This window comes from Pseudophryne corroboree, chromosome 2 (assembly GCF_028390025.1).
Source record: "Pseudophryne corroboree isolate aPseCor3 chromosome 2, aPseCor3.hap2, whole genome shotgun sequence".
NCBI classification, from domain to species: Eukaryota; Metazoa; Chordata; class Amphibia; order Anura; family Myobatrachidae; genus Pseudophryne; species Pseudophryne corroboree.
Window position 1 is genome coordinate 1,042,627,055 of NC_086445.1, and position 15,597 is coordinate 1,042,642,651.

Sequence of the window (15,597 nt, forward strand, 5' to 3'; positions counted from 1 at the left end):
GGCAGCAGCGTGTTGGAGAAGGGAATATGATGCAGGGGAAGGAAGGGCAGCAGCGTGCTGGCGGAGGGAATAGTATGCAGGGGAAGGAAGGGCAGCAGCGTGTTGGAGGAGGGAATAGTATGCAGGGGAAGGAAGGGCAGCAGCGTGTTGGAGGAGGGAATAGTATGCAGGGGAAGGAAGGGCAGCAGCGTGTTGGAGGAGGGAATATGATGCAGGGGAAGGAAGGGCAGCAGCGTGTTGGAGGAGGGAATATGATGCAGGGGAAGGAAGGGCAGCAGCGTGTTGGAGAAGGGAATAGTATGCAGGGGAAGGAAGGGCAGCAGCATGTTGGAGGAGAGAATATGATGCAGGGGAAGAAAGGGCAGCAGCGTGCTGGAGGAGGGAATAGTATGCAGGGGAAGGAAGGGCAGCAGCGTGTTTGAGGAGGAATAGTATGCAGGGGAAGGAAGGGCAGCAGCGTGTTTGAGGAGGAATAGTATGCAGGGGAAGGAACGGCAGCAGCGTATTGGAGGAGGGAATATGATGCAGGGGAAGGAAGGGCAGCAGCGTGTTGGAGGAGGGAATATGATGCAGGGGAAGGAAGGGCAGGAGCGTATTGGAGGAGGGAATATGATGCAGGGGAAGGAAGGGCAGGAGCGTGTTGGAGGAGGGAATATGATGCAGGGGAAGAAAGGGCAGCAGCGTGTTGGAGGAGGGAATAGTATGCAGGGGAAGGAAGGGCAGCAGCGTGTTGGAGGAGGGAATATGATGCAGGGGAAGGAAGGGCAGCAGCGTGTTGGAGGAGGGAATAGTATGCAGGGGAAGGAAGGGCAGCAGCGTGTTTGAGGAGGAATAGTATGCAGGGGAAGGAAGGGCAGGAGTGTGTTGGAGGAGGGAATGCGATGCAGGGGAAGGAAGGGCAGGAGCGTGTTGGAGGAGGGAATGCGATGCAGGGGAAGGAAGGGCAGGAGTGTGTTGGAGGAGGGAATGGGATGCAGGGGAAGGAAGGGCAGGAGCGTGTTGGAGGAGGGAATATGATGCAGGGGAAGGAAGGGCAGGAGCGTGTTGCAGGAGCGAATAGTATGCAGGGGAAGGAAGGCCAGGAGCGTGTTGGAGGAGGGAATAGTATACAGGGGAAGGAAGGGCAGGAGCGTGTTGGAGGAGGGAATGGGATGCAGGGGAAGGAAGGGCAGCGTGTTGGAGGAGGTAATGGGATGCAGGGGAAGGAAGGGCAGCGTGTTGGAGGAGGGAATATGATGCAGGGGAAGGAAGGGCAGGAGCGTATTGGAGGAGGGAATATGATGCAGGGGAAGGAAGGGCAGGAGCGTGTTGGAGGAGGGAATATGATGCAGGGGAAGAAAGGGCAGCAGCGTGTTGGAGGAGGGAATAGTATGCAGGGGAAGGAAGGGCAGCAGCGTGTTGGAGGAGGGAATATGATGCAGGGGAAGGAAGGGCAGCAGCGTGTTGGAGGAGGGAATAGTATGCAGGGGAAGGAAGGGCAGCAGCGTGTTTGAGGAGGAATAGTATGCAGGGGAAGGAAGGCCAGGAGCGTGTTGGAGGAGGGAATAGTATACAGGGGAAGGAAGGGCAGGAGCGTGTTGGAGGAGGGAATGGGATGCAGGGGAAGGAAGGGCAGCGTGTTGGAGGAGGTAATGGGATGCAGGGGATGGAAGGGCAGCGTGTTGGAGAAGGGAATGGGATGCAGGGGAAGGAAGGGCAGCAGCGTGTTGGAGGAGGGAATGGGATGCAGGGGAAGGAAGGCAGCGTTTTGTAGGAGGGAATAGTATGCACAGGAAGGAAGGGCAGCGTGTTGGAGGAGGGAATGGGATGCAGGGGAAGAATGGACAGTGGGTTGGAGGAGGGAATAGTATGCAGGGGTAGGAACGGCAGCAGCAGATTGGAGGAGGGAATGGGATGCAGGGGAAGGAAGGGCAGCGTGTTGGAGGAGGAAATGGGATACAGGGGAAGGAAGGGCAGCATGTTGGAGGAGGGAACAGTGTGCAGGGGAAGGAAGAGCAGCAGTGTATTGGAGAAGGGAATAGTATGATGGGGAAGGAAGAGCAGCAGTGTGTTGGAGGAGGGATTGGGATGCAGGGGAAGGAAGGGCAGCGTGTTGGAGAAGAGAATAGTATGCAGGGGAAGGAAGAGCAGCAGTGTGTTGGAGGAGGGAATGGGATGCAGGGGAAGGAAGGGCAGCGTGTTGGAGGAGGGAATGGGATGCAGGGGAAGGAAGGGCAGCGTGCTGTCGGAGGGAATGGGATGCACGAGAAGGAAGGGCAGCGTGTTGGAGGAGGGATTGGGATGCAGGGGAAGGAAGGGCAGCAGCGTGCTGGAGGAGGGATTGGGATGCAGGGGAAGGAAGGGCAGCGTGCTGGAGGAGGGATTGGGATGCAGGGGAAGGAAGGTCAGCAGCGTGTTGGAGGAGGGAATGGAATGCAGGGGAAGGAAGGGCAGCAGCGTGTTGGAGGAGGGAATAGTATGCAGGGGAAGCAAGGGCAGCAGCGTGTTTGAGGAGGAATAGTATGCAGGGGAAGGAAGGGCAGCAGCGTGTTTGAGGAGGGAATATGATGCAGGGGAAGGAAGGGCAGCAGTGTGTTGGAGGAGGGAATATGATGCAGGGGAAGGAAGGGCAGCAGCGTGTTGGAGGAGGGAATAGTATGCAGGGGAAGGAAGGGCAGCAGCGTGTTTGAGGAGGAATAGTATGCAGGGGAAGGAAGGGCAGCAGCTTGTTTGAGGAGGAATAGTATGCAGGGGAAGGAAGGGCAGCAGCGTGTTGGAGAAGGGAATAGTATGCAGGGGAAGGAAGGGCAGCAGCGTGTTTGAGGAGGAATAGTATGCTGGGGAAGGAAGGGCAGCAGCGTGTTTGAGGAGGGAATAGTATGCAGGGGAAGGAAGGGCAGCAGCGTGTTGGAGGAGGAATAGTATGCAGGGGAAGGAAGGGCAGCAGCGTGTTGGAGTAGGGAATAGTATGCAGGGGAAGGAAGGGCAGCAGCGTGTTGGAGGAGGGAATAGTATGCAGGGGAAGCAAGGGCAGCAGCGTGTTTGAGGAGGAATAGTATGCAGGGGAAGGAAGGGCAGCAGCGTGTTTGAGGAGGGAATATGATGCAGGGGAAGGAAGGGCAGCAGTGTGTTGGAGGAGGGAATATGATGCAGGGGAAGGAAGGGCAGCAGCGTGTTGGAGGAGGGAATAGTATGCAGGGGAAGGAAGGGCAGCAGCGTGTTTGAGGAGGAATAGTATGCAGGGGAAGGAAAGGCAGCAGCTTGTTTGAGGAGGAATAGTATGCAGGGGAAGGAAGGGCAGCAGCGTGTTGGAGAAGGGAATAGTATGCAGGGGAAGGAAGGGCAGCAGCGTGTTTGAGGAGGGAATAGTATGCAGGGGAAGGAAGGGCAGCAGCGTGTTGGAGGAGGGAATAGTATGCAGGGGAAGGAAGGGCAGAAGCGTGTTGGAGGAGGGAATAGTATGCAGGGGAAGGAAGGGCAGCAGCGTGTTGGAGGAGGGAATATGATGCAGGGGAAGGAAGGGCAGCAGCGTGTTGGAGGAGGGAATAGTATGCAGGGGAAGGAAGGGCAGCAGCGTGTTTGAGGAGGAATAGTATGCAGGGGAAGGAAGGGCAGGAGCGTGTTGGAGGAGGGAATGCGATGCAGGGGAAGGAAGGGCAGCGTGTTGGAGGAGGGAATGGGATGCAGGAGAAAGAAGGGCAGCAGCGTGCTGGAGGAGGGAATGGGATGCAGGGGAAGGAAGGGCAGCAGCGTGTTGGAGAAGGGAATAGTATGCAGGGTAAGGAAGGGCAGCAGCGTGTTGGAGAAGGGAATAGTATGCAGGGGAAGGAAGGGCAGCAGCGTGTTTGAGGAGCAATAGTATGCAGGGGAAGGAAGGGCAGCAGCGTGTTTGAGGAGGAATAGTATGCAGGGGAAGGAAGGGCAGCAGCGTGTTGGAGAAGGGAATAGTATGCAGGGGAAGGAAGGGCAGCAGCGTGTTAGAGAAGGGAATAGTATGCAGGGGAAGGAAGGGCAGCAGCGTGTTGGAGGAGGAATAGTATGCAGGGGAAGGAAGGGCAGCAGCGTGTTTGAGGAGGAATAGTATGCAGGGGAAGGAAGGGCAGCAGCGTGTTGGAGGAGGGAATATGATGCAGGGGAAGGAAGGGCAGCAGCGTGTTGGAGGAGGGAATGCGATGCACGGGAAGGAAGGGCAGGAGCGTGTTGGAGGAGGGAATGCGATGCAGGGGAAGGAAGGGCAGCAGCGTGTTGGAGGAGGGAATGCGATGCAGGGGAAGGAAGGGCAGGAGTGTGTTGGAGGAGGGAATGGGATGCAGGGGAAGGAAGGGCAGCGTGTTTGAGGAGGAATATGATGCAGGGGAAGGAAGGGCAGGAGCGTGTTGGAGGAGTTAATAGTATGCAGGGGAAAGAAGGGCAGGAGCGTGTTGGAGGAGGGAATAGTATGCAGGGGAAGGAAGGGCAGGAGCGTTTTAGAGGAGGGAATGGGATGCAGGGGAAGGAAGGGCAGCGTGTTGGAGGAGGGAATGGGATGCAGGGGAAGGAAGGGCAGCGTGTTGGAGAAGGGAATGGGATGCAGGGGAAGGAAGGGCAGCGTGTTGGAGGAGGGAATGGGATGCAGGGGAAGGAAGGGCAGCGTGTTGGAGAAGGGAATGGGATGCAGGGGAAGGAAGGGCAGCGTTTTGTAGGAGGGAATAGTATGCACAGGAAGGAAGGGCAGCGTGTTGGAGGAGAGAATGGGATGCAGGGGAAGAATGTACAGTGGGTTGGAGGAGGGAATGGGATGCAGGGGAAGGAAGGGCAGCAGCGTGTTAGAGGAGGGAATATGATGCAGGGGAAGGAAGGGCAGCAGCGTGTTGGAGGAGGGAATGGAATGCAGGAGAAGGAAGGGCAGCAGCGTGTTGGAGAAGGGAATAGTATGCAGGGGAAGGAAGGGCAGCAGCGTGTTTGAGGCGGAATAGTATGCAGGGGAAGGAAGGGCAGCAGCGTGTTGGAGGAGGAATAGTATGCAGGGGAAGGAAGGGCAGCAGCGTGTTTGAGGAGGAATAGTATGCAGGGGAAGGAAGGGCAGCAGCGTGTTGGAGTAGGGAATACTATGCAGGGGAAGGAAGGGCAGCAGCGTGTTGGAGGAGGGAATAGTATGCAGGGGAAGCAAGGGCAGCAGCGTGTTTGAGGAGGAATAGTATGCAGGGGAAGGAAGGGCAGCAGCGTGTTTGAGGAGGGAACATGATGCAGGGGAAGGAAGGGCAGCAGTGTGTTGGAGGAGGGAATATGATGCAGGGGAAGGAAGGGCAGCAGCGTGTTGGAGGAGGGAATAGTATGCAGGGGAAGGAAGGGCAGCAGCGTGTTTGAGGAGGAATAGTATGCAGGGGAAGGAAGGGCAGCAGCTTGTTTGAGGAGGAATAGTATGCAGGGGAAGGAAGGGCAGCAGCGTGTTGGAGAAGGGAATAGTATGCAGGGGAAGGAAGGGCAGCAGCGTGTTTGAGGAGGAATAGTATGCAGGGGAAGGAAGGGCAGCAGCGTGTTGGAGGAGGAATAGTATGCAGGGGAAGGAAGGGCAGAAGCGTGTTGGAGTAGGGAATAGTATGCAGGGGAAGGAAGGGCAGCAGCGTGTTGGAGGAGGGAATAGTATGCAGGGGAAGCAAGGGCAGCAGCGTGTTTGAGGAGGAATAGTATGCAGGGGAAGGAAGGGCAGCAGCGTGTTTGAGGAGGGAATATGATGCAGGGGAAGGAAGGGCAGCAGTGTGTTGGAGGAGGGAATATGATGCAGGGGAAGGAAGGGCAGCAGCGTGTTGGAGGAGGGAATAGTATGCAGGGGAAGGAAGGGCAGCAGCGTGTTTGAGGAGGAATAGTATGCAGGGGAAGGAAAGGCAGCAGCTTGTTTGAGGAGGAATAGTATGCAGGGGAAGGAAGGGCAGCAGCGTGTTGGAGGAGGGAATAGTATGCAGGGGAAGGAAGGGCAGAAGCGTGTTGGAGGAGGGAATAGTATGCAGGGGAAGGAAGGGCAGCAGCGTGTTGGAGGAGGGAATATGATGCAGGGGAAGGAAGGGCAGCAGCGTGTTGGAGGAGGGAATAGTATGCAGGGGAAGGAAGGGCAGCAGCGTGTTTGAGGAGGAATAGTATGCAGGGGAAGGAAGGGCAGGAGCGTGTTGGAGGAGGGAATGCGATGCAGGGGAAGGAAGGGCAGCGTGTTGGAGGAGGGAATGGGATGCAGGAGAAAGAAGGGCAGCAGCGTGCTGGAGGAGGGAATGGGATGCAGGGGAAGGAAGGGCAGCAGCGTGTTGGAGAAGGGAATAGTATGCAGGGTAAGGAAGGGCAGCAGCGTGTTGGAGAAGGGAATAGTATGCAGGGGAAGGAAGGGCAGCAGCGTGTTTGAGGAGCAATAGTATGCAGGGGAAGGAAGGGCAGCAGCGTGTTTGAGGAGGAATAGTATGCAGGGGAAGGAAGGGCAGCAGCGTGTTGGAGAAGGGAATAGTATGCAGGGGAAGGAAGGGCAGCAGCGTGTTAGAGAAGGGAATAGTATGCAGGGGAAGGAAGGGCAGCAGCGTGTTGGAGGAGGAATAGTATGCAGGGGAAGGAAGGGCAGCAGTGTGTTTGAGGAGGAATAGTATGCAGGGGAAGGAAGGGCAGCAGCGTGTTGGAGGAGGGAATATGATGCAGGGGAAGGAAGGGCAGCAGCGTGTTGGAGGAGGGTATGCGATGCACGGGAAGGAAGGGCAGGAGCGTGTTGGAGGAGGGAATGCGATGCAGGGGAAGGAAGGGCAGCAGCGTGTTGGAGGAGGGAATGCGATGCAGGGGAAGGAAGGGCAGGAGTGTGTTGGAGGAGGGAATGGGATGCAGGGGAAGGAAGGGCAGCGTGTTTGAGGAGGAATATGATGCAGGGGAAGGAAGGGCAGGAGCGTGTTGGAGGAGGGAATAGTATGCAGGGGAAGGAAGGGCAGGAGCGTGTTGGAGGAGGGAATAGTATGCAGGGGAAGGAAGGGCAGCAGCGTGTTGGAGGAGGGAATAGTATGCAGGGGAAGCAAGGGCAGCAGCGTGTTTGAGGAGGAATAGTATGCAGGGGAAGGAAGGGCAGCAGCGTGTTTGAGGAGGGAATATGATGCAGGGGAAGGAAGGGCAGCAGTGTGTTGGAGGAGGGAATATGATGCAGGGGAAGGAAGGGCAGCAGCGTGTTGGAGGAGGGAATAGTATGCAGGGGAAGGAAGGGCAGCAGCGTGTTTGAGGAGGAATAGTATGCAGGGGAAGGAAAGGCAGCAGCTTGTTTGAGGAGGAATAGTATGCAGGGGAAGGAAGGGCAGCAGCGTGTTGGAGAAGTGAATAGTATGCAGGGGAAGGAAGGGCAGCAGCGTGTTTGAGGAGGGAATAGTATGCAGGGGAAGGAAGGGCAGCAGCGTGTTGGAGGAGGGAATAGTATGCAGGGGAAGGAAGGGCAGAAGCGTGTTGGAGGAGGGAATAGTATGCAGGGGAAGGAAGGGCAGCAGCGTGTTGGAGGAGGGAATATGATGCAGGGGAAGGAAGGGCAGCGTGTTGGAGGAGGGAATGGGATGCAGGGGAAGGAAGGGCAGCGTGTTGGAGGAGGGAATGGGATGCAGGGGAAGGAAGGGCAGCGTGTTGGAGAAGGGAATGGGATGCAGGGGAAGGAAGGGCAGCGTGTTGGAGGAGGGAATGGGATGCAGGGGAAGGAAGGGCAGCGTGTTGGAGAAGGGAATGGGATGCAGGGGAAGGAAGGGCAGCGTTTTGTAGGAGGGAATAGTATGCACAGGAAGGAAGGGCAGCGTGTTGGAGGAGAGAATGGGATGCAGGGGAAGAATGTACAGTGGGTTGGAGGAGGGAATATGATGCAGGGGAAGGAAGGGCAGCAGCGTGTTGGAGGAGGGAATAGTATGCAGGGGAAGCAAGGGCAGCAGCGTGTTTGAGGAGGAATAGTATGCAGGGGAAGGAAGGGCAGCAGCGTGTTTGAGGAGGGAATATGATGCAGGGGAAGGAAGGGCAGCAGTGTGTTGGAGGAGGGAATATGATGCAGGGGAAGGAAGGGCAGCAGCGTGTTGGAGGAGGGAAAAGTATGCAGGGGATGGAAGGGCAGCAGCGTGTTTGAGGAGGAATAGTATGCAGGGGAAGGAAGGGCAGCAGCGTGTTGGAGGAGGAATAGTATGCAGGGGAAGGAAGGGCAGCAGCGTGTTTGAGGAGGAATAGTATGCAGGGGAAGGAAGGGCAGCAGCGTGTTGGAGGAGGGAATAGTATGCAGGGGAAGGAAGGGCAGCAGCGTGTTGGAGGAGGGAATAGTATGCAGGGGAAGGAAGGGCAGCAGCGTGTTGGAGGAGGGAATAGTATGCAGGGGAAGGAAGGGCAGCAGCGTGTTTGAGGAGGAATAGTATGCAGGGGAAGGAAGGGCAGCAGCGTGTTGGAGGAGGGAATATGATGCAGGGGAAGGAAGGGCAGCAGCATGTTGGAGGAGGGAATAGTATGCAGGGGAAGGAAGGGCAGCAGCGTGTTGGAGGAGGGAATGCGATGCAGGGGAAGGAAGGGCAGCGTGTTGGAGGAGGGAATGGGATGCAGGAGAAGTAAGGGCAGCAGCGTGCTGGAGGAGGGAATGGGATGCAGGGGAAGGAAGGGCAGCAGCGTGTTGGAGAAGGGAATAGTATGCAGGGTAAGGAAGGGCAGCAGCGTGTTTGAGGAGGAATAGTATGCAGGGGAAGGAAGGGCAGCAGCGTGTTTGAGGAGGAATAGTATGCAGGGGAAGGAAGGGCAGCAGCGTGTTTGAGGAGGAATAGTATGCAGGGGAAGGAAGGGCAGCAGCATGTTGGAGAAGGGAATAGTATGCAGGGGAAGGAAGGGCAGCAGCGTGTTTGAGGAGGAATAGTATGCAGGGGAAGGAAGGGCAGCAGCGTGTTGGAGGAGGGAATATGATGCAGGGGAAGGAAGGGCAGCAGCGTGTTAGAGAAGGGAATAGTATGCAGGGGAAGGAAGGGCAGCAGTGTGTTGGAGAAGGGAATAGTATGCAGGGGAAGGTAGGGCAGCAGCGTGTTTGAGGAGGAATAGTATGCAGGGGAAGGAAGGGCAGGAGCGTGTTGGAGGAGGGAATGCGATGCACGGGAAGGAAGGGCAGGAGCGTGTTGGAGGAGGGAATGCGATGCAGGGGAAGGAAGGGCAGCAGCGTGTTGGAGGAGGGAATGCGATGCAGGGGAAGGAAGGGCAGGAGTGTGTTGGAGGAGGGAATGGGATGCAGGGGAAGGAAGGGCAGCGTGTTGGAGGAGGGAATATGATGCAGGGGAAGGAAGGGCAGGAGCGTGTTGGAGGAGGGAATATGATGCAGGGGAAGGAAGGGCAGGAGCCTGTTGGAGGAGGGAATAGTATGCAGGGGAAGGAAGGGCAGGAGCCTGTTGGAGGAGGGAATGGGATGCAGGGGAAGGAAGGGCAGGAGCGTGTTGGAGGAGGGAATGGGATGCAGGGGAAGGAAGGGCAGCGTGTTGGAGAAGGGAATGGGATGCAGGGGAAGGAAGGGCAGCGTGTTGGAGGAGGGAATGGGATGCAGGGGAAGGAAGGGCAGCGTGTTGGAGAAGGGAATGGGATGCAGGGGAAGGAAGGGCAGCGTTTTGTAGGAGGGAATAGTATGCACAGGAAGGAAGGGTAGCGTGTTGGAGGAGGGAATGGGATGCAGGGGAAGAATGGACAGTGGGTTGAGGAGGGAATAGTATGCAGGGGTAGGAACGGCAGCAGCAGATTGGAGGAGGGAATGGGATGCAGGGGAAGGAAGGGCAGCGTGTTGGAGGAGGAAATGGGATACAGGGGAAGGAAGGGCAGCGTGTTGGAGGAGGGAATAGTGTGCAGGGGAAGGAAGAGCAGCAGTGTGTTGGAGAAGGGAATAGTATGCAGGTGAAGGAAGAGCAGCAGTGTGTTGGAGAAGGGAATAGTATGCAGGGGAAGGAAGGGCAGCAGCGTGTTGGAGAAGGGAATAGTATGCAGGGGAAGGAAGGGCAGCAACGTGTTGGAGGAGGGAATATGATGTAGGGGAAGGAAGGGCAGCAGCGTGTTTGAGGAGGGAATAGTATGCAGGGGAAGGAAGGGCAGCAGCGTGTTGGAGGAGGGAATATGATGCAGGGGAAGGAAGGTCAGCAGTGTGTTGGAGGAGGGAATATGATGCAGGGGAAGGAAGGGCAGCAGCGTGTTGGAGGAGGAAATAGTATGCAGGGGAAGGAAGGGCAGCAGCGTGTTGGAGAAGGGAATATGATGCAGGGGAAGGAAGGACAGCAGCGTGTTGGAGGAGGGAATATGATGCAGGGGAAGGAAGGGCAGCAGCGTGTTTGAGGAGGAAATAGTATGCAGGGGAAGGAAGGGCAGCAGCGTGTTGGAGGAGGGAATATGATGCAGGGGAAGGAAGGTCAGCAGTGTGTTGGAGGAGGGAATATGATGCAGGGGAAGGAAGGGCAGCAGCGTGTTGGAGAAGGGAATAGTATGCAGGGGAAGTAAGGGCAGGAGCGTGTTGGAGAAGGGAATAGTATGCAGGGGAAGGAAGGGCAGCAGCGTGTTGGAGAAGGGAATAGTATGCAGGGGAAGGAAGGGCAGGAGCGTGTTGGAGAAGGGAATAGTATGCAGGGGAAGCAAGGGCAGCAGCGTGTTGGAGGAGGGAATAGTTTGCAGGGGAAGGAAGGGCAGCAGCGTGTTGGAGGAGGGAATAGTATGCAGGGGAAGGAAGGGCAGCAGCGTGTTGGAGAAGGGAATAGTATGCAGGGGATGGAAGGGCAGCAGCGTATTGGAGGAGGGAATATGATGCAGAGGAAGGAAGGGCTGCAGCGTGTTGGAGGAGGGAATATGATGCTGGGGAAGGAAGGGCAGCAGCGTGTTTGAGGAGGGAATAGTATGCAGGGGAAGGAAGTGCAGCAGCGTGTTGGAGGAGGGAATATGATGCAGGGGAAGGAAGGACAGCAGCGTGTTGGAGAAGGGAATAGTATGCAGGGGAAGGAAGGACGGCAGCGTGTTGGAGGAGGGAATAGTATGCAGGGGAAGGAAGGGCAGCAGCGTGTTGGAGGAGGGAATATGATGCAGGGGAAGGAAGGGCAGCAGCGTGTTGGAGAAGGGAATAGTATGCAGGGGAAGGAAGGGCAGCAGCGTGTTGGAGGAGGGAATATGATGCAGAGGAAGGAAGGGCAGCAGCGTGATGGAGGAGGGAATATGATGCTGGGGAAGGAAGGGCAGCAGCGTGTTTGAGGAGGGAATAGTATGCAGGGGAAGGAAGTGCAGCAGCGTGTTGGAGGAGGGAATATGATGCAGGGGAAGGAAGGACAGCAGCGTGTTGGAGGAGGGAATATGATGCAGGGGAAGGAAGGACAGCAGTGTGTTGGAGGAGGGAATATGATGCAGGGGAAGGAAGGGCAGCAGCGTGTTGAAGGAGGGAATATGATGCAGGGGAAGGAAGGGCAGCAGCGTGTTTGAGGAGGGAATAGTATGCAGGGGAAGGAAGGACAGCAGCGTGTTGGAGGAGGGAATATGATGCAGGGGAAGGAAGGGCAGCAGCGTGTTGGAGAAGGGAATAGTATGCAGGGGAAGGAAGGGCAGCAGCGTGTTGGAGGAGGTAATATGATGCAGGGGAAGGAAGGGCAGCAGCGTGTTGGAGAAGGGAATAGTATGCAGGGGAAGGAAGGGCAGCAGCGTGTTGGAGGAGGTAATATGATGCACGGGAAGGAAGGGCAGCAGTGTGTTGGAGGAGGGAATATGATGCAGGGGAAGGAAGGGCAGAAGTTTTTATTTGTAATGTGGTGGAGCTTCTGCATGCGCCAATATACACCGTGGCTCCAGTGTCAAATTGGGTATATGAGAAAAAAGTTTCCAGATTTATGTGTCTGCCTCATGAAAGCTCCAGCACTGGAGCAATGTTCTAGTATTTCCTGCAATGTTCTAGGCACAGACAGCTGAAGATACAGGTGATATTGGGGGCATTAGACTTGTGTTCTGCTGGTGTCTCATGGTCTATACCTGCTCTTCTTTTAGGGGGATGATGATCACATCGTCGGCCTGTGCTATGAGACCATACGCGAGGGTCACTCCATCCTAATCTTCTGCCCTTCCAAAAACTGGTGTGAGAAGTTGAGCGACACCATCGCCCGTGAGTTCTACAACGTGTATCAGAAGGCCGCGCGGGAGACGGCCGGTGAGTAGTCCTGAATGTTATCTGCGTCCTGCCCTCTCACGTTAGTCACTGCAGGAAACAGGTCTGCCACTGTATTTTATACGTCTAAGGTTACTGGGCACCCAATGATGAATATCTAGTGTTTCGTTCTATCATACAAAGCCGCATCATGTAGTTTATTTTCAGACAATGTTTTGCCTCCATCCTGGCAATATAACATGAGACCTTAGAAGATACAGCACGTACTGGTGTCTGTGTATTATGGGGGTCATTCCGACCCGATCGCTCGCTGTGACAGCAATCGGGTCGTAACTGCGCCGGTGCATGGCAGTCGCCGCTGTCTAGCGATCGCCTCTGAGACAGAGGCGATCGCTGGGCGGGAGGGGGCTGAACGGCGGCGTTAAGCCGCCGTTTAGGAGGCGCGGTCCGTCCAACGCAGGCGTGGCCGGACCGTTGGGGGGGCGGTCAGCGGCGGCTGCGTGACGTCTTACGCAGCTGCTGCGGCCAGCGGCAGCGACAAACAACTTCCGGCCACCCGCAGGAGCAGTTATTCCTGAAATACAAAAGCATCGCCGCTGTGCGATGCTTTTGTATTTGTGCGGTGGAGACGGCACTGACATGCGGGGCGGGCTAGCCCTGTGCTGGGCGTCCCCCCGCATGTCAGGGAAGATGATCGTAGCTGTGCTAAATTTAGCACAGCTACGATCAACTCGGAATGACCCCCTATGTGTAGCTTGGTGTCTCTGGGTATTGCTGACGGCCACCTCTCTCACGTGGAGGAGAAGAATTTACCCGAATATGGGACTTCATTGCCTCTGATAACCCTTTTCCACAAAAATTCCTGGTCAGACCCCGTTCACATTGTACCCGCAACCGGTTATCCCCAGGTCGGCTTTGATTACGCTGCAGCTGTGTAAATGACATCATCTACAAGCGCTGGTGAGCCGGGTCTCTATAAGCTTGTAACAGGATCCGAGTCAGATGACCCGGGTCACCCGTTTACAACATGCTTCCACTGCACCGTTACACGGGTCCTTCACAGGTCCGACCATGTTAGTTATCTGGGTCGGATTCCAGGGTAATTGGATGCGGGTTATTTTTCTTGGACCCTTTTCCACTGAACCGCTACCCAGGTAAATTCAGCAATAACTCAGGTTATCGCGGCAGTGGAAAAGGGGTATGATTGTGTCTTATTAGATTCAATTATCCAATTGTTCCCTCTTTATCCTCATGATGACCACTAGATGGCAGCAGCACAGCACAGCCATCTACTCTACACTCTTCTGACTTAACCGTTCATAGGTGGTCATTCCGAGTTGTTCGCTCGCTAGCAGTTTTTAGCAGCCGTGCAAACGCTATGCCGCCGCCCACTGGGAGTGTATCTTAGCTTAGCAGAAGTGCGAACGAAAGAATCGCAGAGCGGCTACAAAAAAAAATTGTGCAGTTTCAGAGTAGCTCCAGACCTACTCCTAGATTGCGATCACTTCAGACTGTTTAGTTCCGGATTTGACGTCACAAACACGCCCTGCGTTCGCCCAGCCATGCCTGCGTTTTTCCTGGCACGCCTGCGTTTTTTTGATCACTCCCTGAAAACAGTCAGTTGACACCCAGAAACGCCCACTTCATGTCAATCACTCTGCGACCAGCAGTGCGACTGAAAAGCTTCGCTAGACCTTGTGTGAAACGGCATCGTCCGTTGTGAAAGTGCATCGCGCGTGCGCATTGAGCCGCATACGCATGCGCAGAAGTGCCCTTTTTTTGCATCATCGCTGCACAGCGAACAATTTCAGCTAGCGATCAACTCGGAATGACCCCCATAGTGAAGTTATATTGCAGCTTTCTTGGATGCCTGATTCTCACATCTGTACTTTCAGGGGGTGATTACAATAGAAAGTTAGTTGCGCTCTCTGTAGACACACAGGACCTGATTCAGAGGTGGACAAAGAGGCAGCTGCGGTTATAGGCGTTCACACATCTGCGACTTTATGCAAATGCCCCTACGCGCTGTTCCCTGGTGTACATCTATGCGTATGAATGTGTGAGGTCTGAGACACCCACTATCAGGGTCTGTACACGCTGTAATACTGCCTGGTGTATCATAGACGCCACCATTGGTCGCTCCATCCAAACTTCCAGCAGTCCTGTGCCAGCTGCAGATTACCCGTCAGATTATGGTCTCCCATGTGGGCGACTGAACTTCTGTGTGTGCAAACGACACGCCAATAACATGCCTATAATATGGTCCATCTTTGTGCGTCCACTAAGTACTACCCAATACAGTCACTGCGCAGGATTGGGTAGTACTTTGCCAAGACATCCGATACTGTGTGTCTCAATCACAGCAGCGCCTCTGTGTGTACAGTCTGTGCAACCACACTCCGTGTAATGCAGGCTTCGTGTAACGCACCCATGGCTGCTCTGTAGTATGGGCGGCTGCTCAGAGACACGGCTAGTCTGTAGTGTGGGTGGCAGCTCAGAGACACGGCTGGTCTGTAGTGTGTGCGGCCGCTCAGTGACACGGCTGGTCTGTAATGTGGGTGGCCGCTCAGAGACACGTTCTGTAGTACTGGCAGAAGCTCAGAGACACGGCTGTTCTGTAGTATGGGCGGCCGGTCTGTAGTGTGGGCGGCAGCTCAGAGATACGGCTGGTCTGTAGTGTGGGCGGCCGCTCAGAGACATGGCTGGTCTGTAGTGTGGGCGGCCGCTCAGAGACACGGCTGGTCTGTAGTACTGGCAGAAGCTCAGAGACACGGCTGGTCTGTAGTTTGGGCGGCTGCTCAGAGACACGGCTGGTCTGTAGTGTGTGCGGCCGCTCAGTGACACGGCTGGTCTGTAATGTGGGTGGCCGCTCAGAGACACGTTCTGTAGTACTGGCAGAAGCTCAGAGACACGGCTGTTCTGTAGTATGGGCGGCCGGTCTGTAGTGTGGGCGGCCGCTCAGAGATACGGCTGGTCTGTAGTGTGGGCGGCCGCTCAGAGACATGGCTGGTCTGTAGTGTGGGCGGCCGCTCAGAGACATGGCTGGTCTGTAGTGTGGGCGGCCGCTCAGAGACACGGCTGGTCTGTAGTACTGGCAGAAGCTCAGAGACACGGCTGGTCTGTAGTTTGGGCGGCTGCTCAGAGACACGGCTGGTCAGTAGTGTGGGCGGCCGCTCAGAGACATGGCTGGTCTGTAGTGTGGGCGGCCGCTCAGAGACACGGCTGGTCTGTACTACTGGCAGAAGCTCAGAGACACGGCTGGTCTGTTGTTTGGGCGGCCGCTCAGAGACACGGCTGTTCTGTAGTGTGGGCGGCCGCTCAGAGACACGGCTGTTCTGTAGTGTGGGCGGCCGCTCAGAGACACGGCTGGTCTGTAGTGTGGGCGGCAGCTCAGAGACACTGTTGTTCTGTAGTGTGGGCGGTCGCTCAGAGACACGGTTGTTCTGTAGTGTGGGCGGTCGCTCAGAGACACGGTTGTTCTGTAGTGTGGGCGGCCGCTCAGAGACACGGCTGGTCAGTAG

General features: G+C 56.0%; 1 protein-coding gene across 3 annotated transcripts in view; it reads left to right on the forward strand.

Annotated features, from left to right (window-relative positions):
• POLQ (DNA polymerase theta) overlaps nt 1–15,597 on the forward strand; it is a 196,432-nt gene that overhangs the window by 61,378 nt on the left and 119,457 nt on the right. For all 3 annotated transcript variants that reach the window (XM_063956839.1, XM_063956841.1, XM_063956840.1), the window contains exon 8: nt 11,959–12,118. In XM_063956839.1, coding sequence (XP_063812909.1) covers nt 11,959–12,118 — 160 coding nt within the window. The remainder of the gene's footprint in view (nt 1–11,958; nt 12,119–15,597) is intronic.